The sequence below is a fragment of the Galendromus occidentalis genome, unplaced genomic scaffold (genome assembly GCF_000255335.2).
Source record: "Galendromus occidentalis unplaced genomic scaffold, Mocc_1.1 scf7180000077121, whole genome shotgun sequence".
NCBI lineage: Eukaryota > Metazoa > Arthropoda > Arachnida > Mesostigmata > Phytoseiidae > Galendromus > Galendromus occidentalis.
Genome location: NW_003805109.1, coordinates 557070 through 571798, shown reverse-complemented (window position 1 = coordinate 571798; position 14729 = coordinate 557070). Strand labels below are relative to the sequence as shown.

Here is a 14729-nt window from a genome sequence, read left to right as displayed (position 1 = left end):
ACAAATCCGTCCTCGAACGCGGATATCATGAGACGGGATATCATTGTCGGACAACTATTCCGACCCTTGAGCTCGAAGGTGCGGAACGAGTTCGTCCGGATATATGGGATTGATTACGGCCAATCAGTGTTTTGAGCCCATTTATTCATTCAGTTGGCAGTCGGCCCCCTGACGCTTTCATGTATATGACGTATTCACATAACTACATAGAAACAAGTTTCTCAACGTCTGCCGCCTCTGCCTCTGCCGCGTCCCCGTGGGGCTCCTCTTCCGCGTCCTCTTCCTCGGCCACGACCCACGGCTCCCTCCTTCTTCTTCTTAGCCTTGGGAGTGTCGTCGATGAGGAGGGTTTCCAAGGGAAGCGAATCCGGAAGGATATAGTATCTGGAAATTTCAGGAAAGCATGCCCTCAATATTCGCCAACGAGAAAGTCAGCTCCGGACAGCGGATACATCGAATTGCTGGTCACGCCCTCATCCAGTCTGTGGCGTGAGGGCGCAAGCGTGAGGCGAATCTTCCGTACTCTCGCAGGATAATCAATCGTTTTCTTTGGAGAGGCTCACCGGATGTTATTCCCTCGGATAGAGAGAGTTTCGAGGCTGACAGGCTCCGCTGCGTTCTTTAGGGTCATTTTGACATTTTTCAAATGAGTGTTCATAGCAACGTCGACTCCTGTGACGGTCCCGTGGACCTGGGTGCCATTCTTGAGCTCGATAGTCACCGTCTCGTGACTAAGTTTCATCAAGAACCTGGAATGAAGATGAATGTCAATCAAAATCAATCGAAGCAGCGATCCTCCCCGCTACGAGTTCGACTTTCAGGAGCAGGATGTTTCATTTTCCGTCGGAATCGATGGGGATAGCGACTTCATGGCGAGAATCCCTCCGCCATCCTGGACTTTACTAGGCGTAGCTTCTAATCTGACGAATGAATGATCCCAGGAATAGGGTTTTCGTTTCCTATTCCAGAGGAGAGGGCCGCCATTCGGCAGCTTGCGTACTCCAAATCATTTGATTGACGCCGAATTCATCAGGTGCCCTGATGCACGACACATCGCCGGTTTGGTCAAATGTCAAATATGTAGTATTTACAGTAGTTGACGCGGGGTTATGGCTCCGCTTCTCCGACATGAAAAAGTGATCGAGCGCGGCATTATAGATTCAGCTTCCTCCAAATACATAGATCGATCGCTCGCCCATGGTGGCACAATGTTTGTAGTACAGAGACCGATTTACACGCTCAAGGATCGATTCCGAGATCGGTTGCTCGTTCCGCGCCAAAGGTAGCGTCTCAACTGATGAAGGTACGAGTGACAGAGACATTGAGCGACTGGCTGCGCCATTCAAGGCTCTCTCGGACATCATGATTTCACCGGGGTACGGAACTTACCTCACGAGCTTCATTTTGAGACACGATTTCCGCGGATGAAATTTGACTTCGAAATCTCACATACAACCACCGGCAAAACGATATTCTCTCTCCAGCGGCTCAGTTTGTTTGGCTCGTGTGCGCGGTCTGTTGTTATTGATGCCGCGAGCAATCAGATCCCTTTCCCCATGGAGTATTGGCAGCTTTATCGACTGGCAGTTTATTTCTCGAATACTCGAGGCGACCTAGCCCGACGAGGATACCTTCAACGATACATAAGATTCGGATGGAAAGCATTCGTCTACTGGGTCGGAAACGATCTCGAAGTTCTCCGCGGGTGGTTTCGGATTATGGCCCTCTGTGCGGCGGCAGCAGAAACCTTTGTTGTTCCCTTCTGGCAGCGCCATCCACTCTGCGGCATGTCGTCTCACTCGTCGGCAGCCAGCGAAATTGTGGAAAAATCGCCGTAGAAAAGTTAGCTCTCCCTGAGGCGCTTCGGTTATCATTCCATTAGGGGGCATAAGTTTCTCTGATTTATACTCCAAGCCGTGGATCTCACTCCTGGAGATCTTCAAACTCTCGGACGTCCTCCTCACGTTAAGAAGTTAGTAGCTTTCGAAGCGATGCATTGGAATCATTTCGGATCCGGAACTCTAGTCGCGAGAATCCCGCTTCATTGGCGCTGTCTGAGAGCGTCGGACGAAGGCATCGAATATGTCAGTCATTCTGTAGGATGTTGCGCTTGCCTTGTTGGGAACGTCTCGTATTCTCTGCGGAATCTCGAGCCGGTGCAGGAATCATCTGAGTGAAGCTTCGGAAGCCGTTAACTCGGTAATTCAATAACGTCACTCTTCCTAACTCTAGGGTTTCACAAGATCCCCGAACCATGTCTGATGACAACATGTCAGATAATGAGGAGGACTACGATTTGGAATACTCTGAGGACGACGACTCCCAGCCTGACGTCGATCTGGAAAATCAATATTACAATTCAAAAGTGAGTCCCGCTTCGACTGAGGAAAGGACCAGGCCCTTGAGGATGAATTGGCGGTCAGCCCCGCTCTCCCCTCCTCGTACCTCTCTGTCGATCTCCCGGGATAGCAAAGGTGGGAAACGTTTCTGGAATTTCGCGCTTCATCAATTTCCGCTTGTTTTCCAGGCTCTGAAGCAAGATGACCCGAAGGCTGCTCTGCAGAGTTTTCAGAAGGTTTGTACTCCGAGGGAAATTTTCTTTGTGGTCGGAACCCATAATCTCCGTGTCGATCTTCTCGTCGTAGTAATCATATCGATCACAGTCCTGACCCTTCGGAATATTGCAGGTGCTGGATCTCGAGGGCGGGCAGAAAGGGGATTATGGATTCAAAGCTCTGAAACAGATGGTTAAAATCAATTTCCGACTCGGGCAGTATGTGAATTCATCTTTATGGTCGAATATTCACGGAGAATCGAGATACCCATCTTGGAATATTCTCTGCCCTGAGCGCTCAATTATCTCGAATGAATTTTCCTCAGGTACGAAGAAATGATGTCTCGCTACAAGCAACTCTTGAGCTACATAAGAACAGCGGTCACCAGAAATTATTCCGAGAAATCTATAAACTCCATTTTGGACTACATTTCGACATCGAAACGGATGCAGCTTCTCCAAGAGTTCTACGAGGTAACTGAATCCATCACCTACCCATGAAAAGGTCAACTTTTCTCTTGACGACCGCTCGTTAGTGTCTATTGAACACTATGTCGAGACCGCTGTCGAATGATCGTCTCGTATATCAGTAGGGATGTCAGGAGGGCTTGGATACGCGGAGCTGAAACGACAGAATGTTACAGGTCACTCTGGATGCCTTGAAGGATGCGAAGAACGATCGACTCTGGTTCAAAACGAACACGAAACTCGGTAAGAGCGGTTACTAGTCGGCACCTCCACAGTTTGCTTCCCCTGTGTCCTCTTCCATGCCCATGAATACACAATCGATGCTTCCCCTCCCAGGAAAACTTTACCTCGATCGAGAGGAGTATCCGAAGTTGCAAAGGATCCTCAAGCAATTACATCTCAGCTGCCAGAATGTGGACGGGAGTGATGATCTTCGAAAAGTAAGTTCCACAGAGAGCTTTCTCTCTGTTTTTCAGCATTCCACTTCGAGAGTTCTCGCTCACAAATTGATCGCCCCATGCTCTTTTCGTAGGGGACGCAACTCCTGGAGATCTACGCTCTTGAGATCCAAATGTACACAGCCCGGAAGAACAACAAGGAACTCAAAAAGTTATACGAAGCATCGCTCCAAATCAAAAGTGCGATCGCGCATCCTCTGATCATGGGCGTCATCAGAGAATGTGGAGGTAATAGATTTTCCACTGCATACCAGGATATTCTCTGGGCTGACCCACATCGTGAGGGTTCCGACGGGGACACTTGACTGATGCCTACTGTTTCCCCGAAAGGTAAAATGCATCTGCGGGAGGGGGAGTACAACTTCGCACACACGGATTTCTTCGAAGCTTTCAAGAATTACGACGAGAGCGGATCGCCCCGACGGACAACTTGTCTCAAGTATCTCGTTTTGGCTTCGATGCTCATGCAAAAAGTAAGACCCGGTCGATGGATATCTTCAGACTTGAATCCGGTAGAGTCGTTCGCTTGCCACAACATATCATTGCTCAACCATCTACAGGAATCGGCGAAAGTAATAAATGTATTGGATTCGCAAGAAGCCAAGCCGTACAAGGACGACCCCGAAATCGTTGCTCTCACCGATCTGGTCGATGCCTATCAGGTAAAACACTTTCACACAGGTACCCTTCGCTCGCGTCTGTCACTCGAAAATTAGTGTCTAAGCAGAAAGTTTCTCGATATCTGCCGCAGGCCCACAACATATCTCGATTCGAAGCCATCGTGAGTGGACCTCACAAGGAATCCATAATGAAAGATGCCTTCATCAAGGAACATATCGAACAGCTGCTTCTTAACATCCGGAGACAAGTCCTCATCCGACTCATAAGGCCGTACACGAGAATAAAAATCGATTTCATCTCTTGTGAGCTGAATATACCCTCTCAAGACGTCGAGAGTCTCCTGGTCTCATGCATCCTAGACAATACGATCCAAGGGAGAATCGACCAGGTATGTGCGAGAAGCTAATTCGCTGGAGAATCGTGAACCCTTCTTGAAGACATCTTCGGATGGTTGAGATCTCCTCGCAACGCTCAGTGTCATGTTTCGTCTTGCAGGTCCGTCAGGTCCTGGAGCTCAGTTCGTCGTCTGTCCAGAAGCGTTACTCGGGCATGGAGCAATGGGCTCTTCAAATACAAAATCTCCAAAATACGATGAGTGCCATGTTGTCATAGATCTGAGCACAATTATGTTGAGCCTCGAGGTTCCGGTCCTACTGCGGGAGCTTTGACCGACAACATTGAGTTTTAGACGCTATATGTGATGACTTACGTCCCCTTTATCGAATAAAACATGTTGGTGTACAAAGGAGGACCGACTGCCAACTCATTGTGGTTAGCATTGGATGCGAGATATTTATCGGCTGCCAGCTTCTGGGAGTAACAGTTCTCCAACCTCGAGAATCAAGGAGCGACTGGGGCTCGATTTTCGCTTTATGAGCTTTCTCGGGTAGCAAACCGATCTCTTCTCAAACCGAGCTCGCCCGACGTGATTAGCTCGATTGGGAAAGACAGATCGCATGCGGTGCATCGTTCAAGCGGTGCCATACACGCTCTCTGAGAAGCCCTCGAACCGAAGCTCCACCAGAATTCGCCGTCGTCATCATTTCTCATTTTGTGCATTCGACTTCTCGAAAGAGCGTTGAGATACCAGAGCACCTGGAGGCGAGGATCTCTCACAGTATCACTCACAACGCAGTTCACCTCCGCAATGGCCGTGTTCTGGAGAGGGCGCACTTCTGAGAATCATCTTGACGACAGAGCCCAGCAACGATGCATCCAGCCAGCCGAACAGCCAGTCCACCAACCAAGGAACCGATCGACGGAACGAGCGAAGAATCGAGCTAAGATCAAGACCGAATCATACAAGAGCCAGGCAGGCAGGTAGGAAGGAGCAGCTGCGGTCCCCCTCGATCTCTTTTCTTCATCTTCACACGCCGACCCCAGAATTAGGAAGAAACCTGAACGGGAGGCAGCCGAGAGAGAGAGAGCGCCGCACAGTCGAACAACTGAGGCTACGAGAAATATACGAAGATGAAGACCAACAACAAAGAAACAATATTTGACCCCGCTGCACTAGGGGGCTCCCTAAGCCGCTAGTTCTGTTGCCGCTTCCTGAGAAATTCTTGAGAAGTCTGCTTATTTGGAGTGGCCGTATCAAATCGCACCATTTTCGCAGCACCACCCACTCGCGAAAACGGTGCCACTCGAGAGATGCGTGCTCCTTCCGTATCTAGATCGATGGGTATCCGAATCTGTTTTGTGGTTCGTCACGAGCCAAAGGCAAACTTCAGAATCGGGCAGGTTCCTTGTTTAGACCACCGTTTGGCGCATCTCATGAGCATCCGAATCCTCGTCAGATTTCTTAGCTCCGACTGTCGGTCTCGAAATTCATCCGCGATCGCACGGGATGACTCCGGACTTCATGGTGTCTGAGAGGATGCGTTTGCTGCGATTTCTCCTCATTAGAAGAAAGGCACAGATTCACACCCATGGGTGCTTCGGAAGGCCAGACCCGCAGTGACGATATAATTTGCTCGGGAGACATTCCATGATTTTCGGGATCGAGGCTATAATTCCAAGGAGCGAGATGAGATGTTGAAATCCTCTGATAATCCGAAAATGATCTGAAACCAAATAATTAATGCGGGAGAGGTTGCGAGTGTCTCCCCCGTCATGGATTTGAATCCGCGTTTCGATCGATAAGACTGTACCGTAATTGAATCTTTCTCCAACGTACAACCGCGATGAAATGACGTCGATTGTGATCTCGACTCCTTCGCAGCTTCTCGTGTAAGAGGTTTGAAGAGCATTCCTCGATGCGTATGGCCGCCTAGTCGTCGGAGCGAGATTCTGTTTTTCACCCCGCATAGTGCTCACTACCGAGCGGAGAGAACGAATCCTAGTCTCCATTCTTTTCTTGGGTCAGAGTCTTTTGTATGATCGCTCTCAGAAGGAGCTGCACCAGCAGTACTGGAGAAATTCCTTTGCTCGAATCTGCTCATTCTTCGTAGCATTTTTCTCTCGCGCGAGCTCCCACTAGCTGCAGCGAGCTGCGATCATGGCAGAGAGCGGGATTCCGACAAACTTCGAAAGTTAGGAGGTCTTCGAGACGGCTGGAACACTTTCCGCACCTAATAGAGTGAGGCCCTTCTTCCGTGGCAGTCTCGTTCGGGGAGTAGATTTCTTTGCATCCCGATCGAGATTCGAAGCCGCGAAGTTTCATCATTGCAATCGTCGATCTGTCTCGTTCATCCTCTTGGTCGATTGACGGATTCTTGTGATATCGAGAAATTGTCGGAAACTATGGTCTGAGGCCAAACACCGCGCTCATGACTTATGAGGTTCCCGAGACAGGCACCTCGAGATCAGGAGATTTCTAAATATCGAGGCATGATTCCACCGCCGAAAAGGAAATTCAGAGGGTCGGGCCATCAACTTTGCTTTCAGGAAATCACTCCATGTGGAAGGAATGGATGGTATTCGGTACATTGGATGAGACGTGACCCTCCCAAAATTTTCGAAAGTTCAGCTCGCCAGCTCAATTCAACTTCGAAGAGTGAAGATTGTTCCCAGGAGCTGCATGCGTAAATGACTCGTGAGAAACGAGCATCTCTAAGTGTTTGATCATCTCTGAATTGAGCCGTTCAAAGGTGTCCGGTTCACTTATGACGGTCCTGTGATCCAATGATTTTCCCCATGTCGGCGGGGTGGAGTAAATCATCGGGGAGTGTGTTCGTTACCTCCTACTCGTTTTTTCCCCGCTCAGTCCTCGATTCCGGGTCAGGACGGGTAGGCAGGATGAAGGAGACAGTACGGCGTTGTGCTCATTCCTCGTCTCTTCGTAGAGTCTTGCATTGCAGACCACGATATATCAAGGTCAATATGTTATGGGCACACGGAAATCAAGCGAGCTCCATTACGAATCGGGACAAATCTCTCAAACCATATTGTATCCAGTAAAAGACGTCAATTGCCTGGTTCAAAGATCGGGACATTCTCTTCCTGAAGGGAACTTGAGGCCGTCTCGATGATGTCTGAGAGATTTCATTATACGAGTGCGAATCAGCTCCAGTGAAATCTACTTGCCAGAGAACTTCTGTCGAATAGCGTGGAGTCATGTCTTTAGAGAGGGGGTTTTCTTAGGGCTACGTCGTGAAAACTCCGCTCAATAGCCGTGGCGCAGCACTCGAACTCGTAAAGCCTTAACTCACTATACTTCAATACATCTAGTCGGATTAGGATTCGTTGCACTCAATGAGTCAATGAGTGCCGAACGAAATTACCAGAGGGAGACATACACGATCAGACATTACATCACTCGCTCGGTTTCATTCCGGCGATTAGGGACATGGGTATACTCTGATATACGCTTGGAGGGGGGCTTCAATCCAGTGAGAGCAATCGAAATCTCCGACTACTGGAATTCCCGGTCGTACCTCCCCGGGAATCGGTCGGAGCTCTTTTCCTATCACGAAGGCTAGATGTGTTGATCAAGTAATTTGTTCGAAGCTCGTTCGCGTGGACTTGCCGCGCGGCTGTACCACGTTTGGTCGGTGAGCACCGGCAGAATTCATAGCTCGCCGTAAGGTCTGCACGCCCTAGATCTCTCGCCATGTACATATGTGCCTTTGGGCGACTCGAGCGACGTAAGTACTCCTCCTGAGAGTCATGCCACGGATTTGCGTACTCGCTAGTCAGCAAATCCGGCTTAGGCGGCTTAGGTCCGATCCGAGAAAGTCTTTCCCGCAATCGATGTCGCGCCTCCAGACAGAGGTTCCTGAGAGGGGATGCTCCGATTAGACTTCGGCCCTGGCTGCGTAGCATTTCCGGCGGAACACCGAGATGCTTGGAGCTTCGGTACGTTCGAGCACTCGAGTAGAACCCACGTTCGACAATCCCGCGTCGGCTGCTTGGAAGGGAAGGCACTTCTAACGACTCCGCGTCCCATACTGTATGTAGAACCGAAGATCGAAATCTGAAGCAACTCACGTTCCTCTAGCCGACAATTCCCTGCAGGGATCTGGGGCACCTTACGGCAAATTTCAGAATTAAGTTGAATATGGATGATTGGTCGGAAGAACGAGAGCTCTGAGCTCATTGAATTTCTGGGATGAGTCGATCCCATACAAGGCTGTTCTCCCGGTCGGTGAATAATATTTGGAAATAAATCTGAATACAGACAAATAACGTCGACTTGAGGCTGGATTTCAGAAGTGACGAAAACTGTTGCCCAATCCGCCTGCTTGGCGAATTCTGAAAGACGTCCACCGCTCGAACAAAACACGTTTGCTGTTGACGCTGCAGCGCAATGCAACTCGCGGGGACGCCGCCGCCGCCGCCGCTGGACGAATGGGGTAACTCAAGTTCGCTTCCGCGCGTCGAGCAGCGTCCGTTCGTCTGAGTGGCGGCTGGCTTGCTCCTTGCCTGCCTGCTTGCCTGCCCGGTTCCTTCGTTCGCAGTGAGAAGCGACCTTGTGGAATTTCAGCGAACAGCAGCACAGACCATTGAGGCAGTAACGGCGCCGGCGTGAAGATAGGGACATATAAACAGACAAACCGAGCAGCCAAGCAAGCGACCGGCCGACGTCAGACGAAGGTCTCCGAATTATTCAAAGTCACTGACGAGCACGCCAAACAAGACAGAACTGGATACTGTTGGAAGATAGAAGACTTCCCTTCGTTCCGTCTCTAATTCCCGGAAGAGAACTGGGTTGTTAACCTCAAGGAGACATTGCCAGTCGCGCAAGGCTCGAGTCTCTTATAAAATCTCGTCGTTCGCATCCATTCAATCCGCGACGTCGGGACGTCAACGATCGCGGTCTCATACGATATTCTGTCCCGGTACGACCACTTGGATAGGCGAGATCTTTCAAAACAGATCACATTTTTCGGAATCTCAAGTCGCCAAGTCTTCAGCTCTCGACACCTGTGGACACAACGCTCCCCGTCGCTTCTGTGATTTCTGGATAGCATCCAGGAACGTCCAGAAGGTTCAACAGACGGATTGCGTCAATATGCGACGCAGCCTTCCAATTGTCGGCTCTACCTAGACTCGTCTCTCGGCAACCATACGCAACAGGCATCAGTCGCTCTGCTGCACTCCGATTGCAGATCAACATGGATGCAGGTCCGGGATCGAACGCCGAAGCAGAATACGAATTTTCGCATGTTGGTGGAACCATCTCATGTGCTCGAGATTCCGTTGGTCAATGCGAGTCTCGAGCCGAGCGGCATATTATCCGGTGCCGGGATTGCTCTCTGAAGATGATGATTCTCCATTCAGTACCAGATTGCCGGGATGCCGAAAGCGTCTGGTCATGTTGAGAACGGTCCGATCGCTCCAGAGTCGGACCACGGTTCCGCCAACATCACGAACAAGCAGTCGAGTAGCAACGCCATATGGTCGCCACACAGAAAAAAACAAGCAGCGCCAGCAACCAGAAGAGTCTACAACCTTCGACGTTGGGGTGTTGAGATATGTCGTGGGTCGGATTCCTCCCTGCTGCTTTTCAAGCTATATGGTCGGTCGGTCCGTTCGTTCGTTCGCTCGCTGGGCCGACCCGTCGACTGCGAGTAGCTGACCGATCGAGCCCGAGTCGAGCCGCGGCTCGAATCTGGTTCCTATCGACGAGCTCGGTTCTTGGATGCTCGATGGCTGACGACCGACGGAGCTCCATCATCAAGTTTTCTGAATCGACAGGGTAGTTTGCTCGCTCGGCGTGATCGCCTACCTACTTCATTCATTTCCTCCTGCGTTTCAATTTCTGGTAGGAGCCCCTCCGCATGAGCCAACAAGTGTCACCTAGATCGGATCATCAGCGCGAACGACTTGCTGCGTATAAATACCGGACTGAGGGGCGCTTCGTAAACAAACTCCGGAGCTGTTGAAATTAAAATGAGTCGTCCCGATCGAGCTTGCGTCAGAGGGACCGATCATGAACGAGCGAGCGAGCGAGCGGTCCCGGATCCGTCCGAGTGAGCCGTGATCTCCTCGGTACACCGGCCCATTACGAAAAACAAATCGAAAAAATGTGAGCAGGTCCGAACGAGCCAGAGACGAGTCGGATGTGACATTATCCCGCGGCCTTCGATGAGCGCGTTTCACCGAACCGCCCATTCAGTTTTCAGCGAGTCGAACATCATAGCATTTGCATGAAACCTTCGGCGGACGCTTCGGACGGATTCGTAGCTATTGTTCGACCAACCGATCCCGCAACGGGAGTTTATATATCCGTCCGACAGGATTTCGAATCACGTATAGTCTTGTACGCATTCTCGTTTGACAGATATTCCCCGTCGCAGTCTCCTGAGCGCGATCGGAGCTCGAGGAATCGGCAGCACGGTTTCCGGATCTAGCTTTTTCATTTTAGTTTCGGAGCTAGCTTTCTTCATTTGCGGTTAGCCGCTCCTCGAAGTGTTGAACCGATAAATGGGCGAGCTCATCGACAACTTGACGAGTCGAGGCATAAGCGCACGGAGGTGGACGAGAGACGCATCTGGCTACAGACGCCGATGCCGTAAGTCTGTAGCCCAGCTGAGGCAGCCGGGTAAGCCGACGGCGGGTGGACTGCCGGTCGGTCGGTTGGTTGGTCGGACGCTCGGTCGGTCTTTCGCGCGGACGCTCGTTCAGGAAGAAAGGTTCAGCCGGAGCGAGGGAACCACGGAGACTTGAGGTTTGCTACCCTTGTGTGCGTGAGTTGTGATTCTACGGCTGCGGTGCGCCGGCTGCTGCCCACGGTTGCTGTAACCGACCAACGTCTACGTCGTCGTTGCTGCTGCTGCTTCTGACGTCGATGAAGGCTAACATGAGAGCGGCCAACAGGGCAGGCGAGCGAGCGAGCGAACGGAGGGACGAACGGATCGAGCAACACAAGGACCGCCGAACGGAACGATCGACATACCGACAGACGAATCGACACAGACAGCCGCAGACAGACGAGGGGCCCACCAGACAGCTAGCTTCGACTTTCTCCTCTGGCCCCCGTAACCCAGTTTGGGCATGCCTTTCTTTTTTTCGCGGCTGTCGTCGTTGTCGAGCATTTCGTTCAGGACCGCTTCCTTGAGCCGTGAATGGAACTCAACTCCTGGTCCGAAGCGACCGGCGCTCTCGCAGAGAATCGTAGCTCCGAAGAGAATCTCTTAGGTGTCGCCGAGAGAAACTCCTGCGACTACAAGGATTCATATGTGGGTCAATCGAAACTGCCTGCGCTCCGTAGTACATACCGACGCAGAGGGAATGTTCGCGCATCTCGTATCTCCAAGCCTTGGGGGCTCCCGGCAGGTGGAATCACTAAACCGAATATTTCCCTTCCGGGGCTGCGGAATCGTGCAAAGCTGCAAAGGTGCCGCTCGCGCGGGAGGTTCCGTGGGTCCGACCAGCACTGCCGGCCGAATTTCCTCACGGAATTCTCTCACGGAATATCCTCACGGGCTTTGCTGGAATATACAACAAAGGGGGGAAAAATCCCTCGATCCGAAGAAGCCTCGATCTTCTGGGGGAAATTTGCTTCCGGGATCCGTCTTCGGAAGTGATAGCTAATCACTAATCAGTTATCTCAGATACCTCGAAGTTCGACCATGTTTTTTTTGGCCTAAAACGAACGACGGTCCGCCTCATGAGATTCGGCGTGACGGCGAGAATCACAATGAAACTTGTTACTTAATCTCGAAAGCTTGGAATCGATTTTCGACACCGGAATGCGCGATTATCGGCTCGCATCCGGACCCGTTGCATCCAGATCGAGGCCCGATGCTCATACTAAAATGAGGGACGTCTCGCGGGAAATTCGGTCGAGTGCTTCGGTGGGAGACGAAGGTGAGCTAGTCAGGCAGCCGAGCACTCGGCCGGGAGTCAAACCTTCCGAAAGGTAAGAGGAGCGCAACTTTTCCCGTTTCCCTCCCACCACTCTATCTCTTTCGCCCTGCCGATCCTTGGACTAGCCCCCAGCTCCGCAGTGTTCATCGCTTGCTCACCTACTGTCTCCGTTTTCCTCTTATTTTTCATCCGGATCCCCTCTTCTTTCCCCTTTTGCTTCTCTTTCCTCGACGACAGCCTGAGTGAGTGACTAACTGGCTTGGCTGCCTGTTCGTGCGCTTGCCCCCTCCCTCCTCCATTCCCTCGTCCCCCTCCTTCCCCTCCCGGCCGAATTTCTCCCCATGAGTCGCTTGCCGGCTCTCGTGAACGAAAGCTCCTTCCTCCTCCTCTTCCGCTGCGGCCGCAAGTTTCCCCAAATGCCCTCCCGCATCGACGACCTCTTCCTTCGTGCAGCTCCCTCCGAATCTCTGGAGCTTTTCCTGTCTCTCTCTCTGTCGGCCTGTCTGTCTGTCTGTCGGATGGACGGACCGGAGTCTCCCCGGGAGGGAAAGTCTTCCCTCCAGCCCCTCATCTTCCATCCTCTCTTGTCGTCGGGCCTTGAGCACCACGATGGATTCCAGCAGGTTCTCTTCGGCAGCGGCGACGAATCGTCGCTTATTTCCCGATGCTCTCCATTGCCCAAGACGGCTCTAGCCTAAGGAGTCCCTTTCTCGCCAGCTGCTGTTCCACCACCAGCTGAATACGGCCCCAACTGCTGGAGTGCGCCCGCCTGATGCGTGCGCACGCTCGGACATGAAGCGCGAGAGCGACGTCGAATCTCCGATTCTCACTCGTTATCTTCCCTGGTCGCTCGCTACATTGCCCCACTTGTTCTGCCTTCCCTTCCTGCTCGCTAGAGCAGTTCCCCGCGGCGCTCTCGCGCTCGCTCGTTCGCTTGCCGGCTCACTCGGAGTTCAACCGGACTCTTCCGTTAATCCGCGCGTTGCCTCCCTTCCGCCCCGAGCCGGCGGCCGATCGGTCCGTCAACGGACCGGAGGCAAGCAGAAAAGGGCTCCTAGAGTAAGCAACGAGGAAGGGAGGGAGGGAGGAAGTGAGTGAGGTGCTCTGTTCTCATTCTTCGTCCCCCGGTTGCGCCGCCGTCCGTCTGTCCGTCCGCCCGCGCGACCGACCGACCGACGGACCGTCAGACCTCTGCCTTCCTGCTGCTCAGACGAACCCCGCTCTCGCTGTTTGGCTCTCTTGGTCGGCGGCAGGAACCGTCGTCGTCGTCGTAGTATGCCCTCCCTCTTTGGTCTCTCACTATCGCTCGTTCGGCCGCGGCTGCATCTCCCGTCAGTGGGTCGGTCGGTCTGTACGTCGGACGGTCGGTCGATGGGACGGACGGACGCACGGACTGACGGTTTCTCCTGCTCTCTCACTTTGTACCAGGAGATGGGGTGACTGTATGTGTGTCCGGTGGCTGGCGGGTGAGGGGCGAGCCGGTGTGATGCACGGCTAGCTTTGGCGGTGGTGGTGGTGTATGCCGCTTCTGCCGCCCCTAGTGAGGTTTTTCCCTTTCCGCTTGAGAAAGGGCCCCCATGAGTCGGGTGCTGGCTCCGGTGGCGGGCCATAGAGCGGCGAGCGGCGAACAGGAGACGAAGGCGTACCGTCACAGTGAACGGAGGAATACATCGAGAACGACAAAGCAGACGGAAATTCGTGTGGAAGCTCGCGGAGGCTAGAAATCAGTCTATCGTTGTGCAACAAACGAGCAAGCGCGCCCTGAGTCCGTTATTCAATCGGCTGCGGATACTTCTGCGTTCACTCCGACTCATCCATCCCCTGAGCGAGCGAGCGACCGAGCGACCGACCGATCGAGCGAAGGATTTTATCCAAGTGGAAAGTTTCGTTCATTCCTCGGATATTTCATCCTGTCCGATCAGTGCATTCGTTCATCAGGAGCGAATTCGCCCCCGCCATTCACTCGTTTGCCGGCTCGCTTCCTCATCCGCACCGAGTGCATGAGTGAGTGAGTGAGTGAGTGGAAGAGTGTCTGCAAGCCCATCCTAAGGCCGAGAGTCGGAGGCTCAAGATAAAGAAGAAACCTGGATACATCGGTTGCGAGTGTGCCGCCACTATTTTTCTACTTAATCTCCGATTCTCAATTAGTCTTCTCATCGGAGACTCCCGGGTGTAGCGCTCGCGAACCAGCGCACCCGTCAGCCCGCCTGTACTCCCGGCCGACTGACCGACCGACCGCCCGCCTGCCCGCCATTGAGAGCGTGAAGACAAGAGGTGCCCGAGCTTTGTGAAGTGCGTGCGTGCATGCGAGCGTGCTTATGCGTGCGTTTCCTGTTGAGAGTGTATGTGTGCATATGACTCGTTCCCAGGAGTGC

General features: G+C 52.5%; 2 protein-coding genes across 3 annotated transcripts; one reads left to right on the top strand and one right to left on the bottom strand.

Moving 5' to 3' along the window:
* Positions 1–126: 126 nt before the first annotated feature.
* SmD1 (small ribonucleoprotein particle protein SmD1) lies at positions 127–1486 on the bottom strand. The gene is made up of 3 exons (XM_003741034.1): positions 1390–1486; positions 564–749; positions 127–384 (listed from the first exon to the last, which is right to left on the bottom strand). Exons 1-3 carry the CDS (start codon positions 1401–1403, stop codon positions 222–224), a joined length of 363 nt encoding a protein of 120 aa, XP_003741082.1. The 5' UTR covers positions 1404–1486; the 3' UTR covers positions 127–221.
* Positions 1487–1760: 274 nt separating this feature from the next.
* alien (COP9 signalosome complex subunit 2 alien) lies at positions 1761–4820 on the top strand. 2 transcript variants are annotated; one of them, XM_003741032.1, is made up of 12 exons: positions 1778–1972; positions 2233–2365; positions 2528–2575; positions 2688–2773; positions 2881–3028; positions 3199–3265; positions 3359–3462; positions 3555–3708; positions 3811–3953; positions 4041–4142; positions 4232–4489; positions 4597–4820. In XM_003741032.1, the coding sequence occupies exons 2-12, from the start codon at positions 2255–2257 to the stop codon at positions 4711–4713; spliced, it is 1338 nt and encodes a 445-aa protein (XP_003741080.1). In that variant the 5' UTR covers positions 1778–1972; positions 2233–2254; the 3' UTR covers positions 4714–4820. The 2 variants fall into 2 exon arrangements, with proteins under 2 accessions (XP_018494168.1, XP_003741080.1); XM_018638652.1 differs by having other exon boundaries at positions 1761–2365.
* Positions 4821–14729: the final 9909 nt, after the last annotated feature.

Coding starts and splice junctions, on each gene's coding strand:
- SmD1 (XM_003741034.1), bottom strand. Junction 385..563: donor ATCCGAGGGAATAACATCCG/GTGAGCCTCTCC, acceptor TGAAATTTCCAG/ATACTATATCCTTCCGGATT.
- alien (XM_018638652.1), top strand. CDS start 2,255: ATGTCTGATGACAACATGTCAGATAATGAGGAGGACTACGATTTGGAA. Junction 2,366..2,527: donor ATCAATATTACAATTCAAAA/GTGAGTCCCGCT, acceptor CTTGTTTTCCAG/GCTCTGAAGCAAGATGACCC. Junction 3,029..3,198: donor TTCTCCAAGAGTTCTACGAG/GTAACTGAATCC, acceptor AGAATGTTACAG/GTCACTCTGGATGCCTTGAA.